The sequence below is a fragment of the Rhincodon typus genome, chromosome 35 (genome assembly GCF_021869965.1).
Source record: "Rhincodon typus isolate 14 chromosome 35, sRhiTyp1.1, whole genome shotgun sequence".
In the NCBI taxonomy this organism is placed as follows: domain Eukaryota; kingdom Metazoa; phylum Chordata; class Chondrichthyes; order Orectolobiformes; family Rhincodontidae; genus Rhincodon; species Rhincodon typus.
Genome location: NC_063366.1, coordinates 8,228,146 through 8,229,388, shown reverse-complemented (window position 1 = coordinate 8,229,388; position 1,243 = coordinate 8,228,146). Strand labels below are relative to the sequence as shown.

The following is a 1,243-nucleotide window of genomic DNA, read 5'->3' as shown; positions in this document are numbered from 1 at the left end:
CACACAGACAGAATGTCACACCGTACAGTATCAGACAGTAACACACATGGATAGAATGTCTCATTGTACAATGTTCAGGTGGTAACACATAATTGCACAATATTATTTCTCAAACAGTAACCAGCACCTTCCCTGGCAGCAAAGTGCTCAGATCTAAACACACAAGCGCGCGCGCGCGCGCACACACACACACACACACACACACACACACACACACACATGAATTCTCAGCCAGTAACACACAGACAGACACAGACACAGACACGCACACACACACAGAGACAGCGTAAAATACCTGGCCAGTTCTTTTGCACTGGTCTTTGTCAGGGCGACCACTCCAGCTTTAGATGCTGTGTAATTTGCTTGTCCCACATTTCCAACCTGCATTAACACAGGAAATGCTGAGTAAATATCTGCCACAGGAACCATTGAGAAGCCCCATGTTCTCAAACGATGCTGGTGTTGGACTGAGGTTGGACAAGGTCAACAATCATACGACACCAGGTTATAGTCCAACAGGTTTATTTGAAAGCACGAGCTTTCGGAGCGTTGCCCCTTCATCAAGTGTAGTGAGAGAGGCATCAAAGCACAGAATTTATAAGTAAAAGATCAAAGGGTCTTAATAATTGATGCAAATATATTGAATAAACCAAAAATGGCTAGCTATCTCCCTCCTGTTAAATCTTTAATCAGTTCGAAAGGAGATGCAGGTTTTGATTGATTAACATGCAAATCCCAGAATTTCTTTCAACTCACTGCTCCGAGATAACTGAAGGTTTTAACAGTGTACACCAGAGGTGATACCTTCAGCTCAGACGATGCTGTTTAGGTGTGAGGCCTTGTTGAGACAGGGACAACAATGGGTTAAAATCCAGAGGAAGTCCCTCAGCTCACTTCGACTAACAATAAAACTCCCCTCACACCGACTCCCACCAAGCACACCTGGGACAGGGATAGTACCAGGTTTAAATAAAAGCCCTCCTCCCAGGGCTCTTCCTTAATACTCCAGAATCGAAACGGAGGAAAAATAAACCGGGTGTCTTTCTGGGACTTGCAGCGTTCTACGCCTGGCCCTGTGTTAAACCTGCAGCTCGCTGGAAGAAAGGCACCTCCATTCCCAACACCTCCCCCCGAACCCCCTCCCATCCAGTGCTCATCTGACCCTCACTGCAGACAGCGAGGAGTGAGGATCACTGTACTGAGAGTCTCACTGGGTTAGGGACTGTCTTTTCACCCTTGGAGC

At 46.7% G+C, this 1,243-nt stretch overlaps 1 protein-coding gene across 1 annotated transcript in view; it reads right to left on the bottom strand.

Moving 5' to 3' along the window:
• Positions 1-1,243, bottom strand: part of LOC125486933 ((3R)-3-hydroxyacyl-CoA dehydrogenase-like) — a 37,705-nt gene that overhangs the window by 23,538 nt on the left and 12,924 nt on the right. The window contains exon 3 of the mRNA XM_048616492.1: positions 296-381. Coding sequence (XP_048472449.1) covers positions 296-381 — 86 coding nt within the window. The remainder of the gene's footprint in view (positions 1-295; positions 382-1,243) is intronic.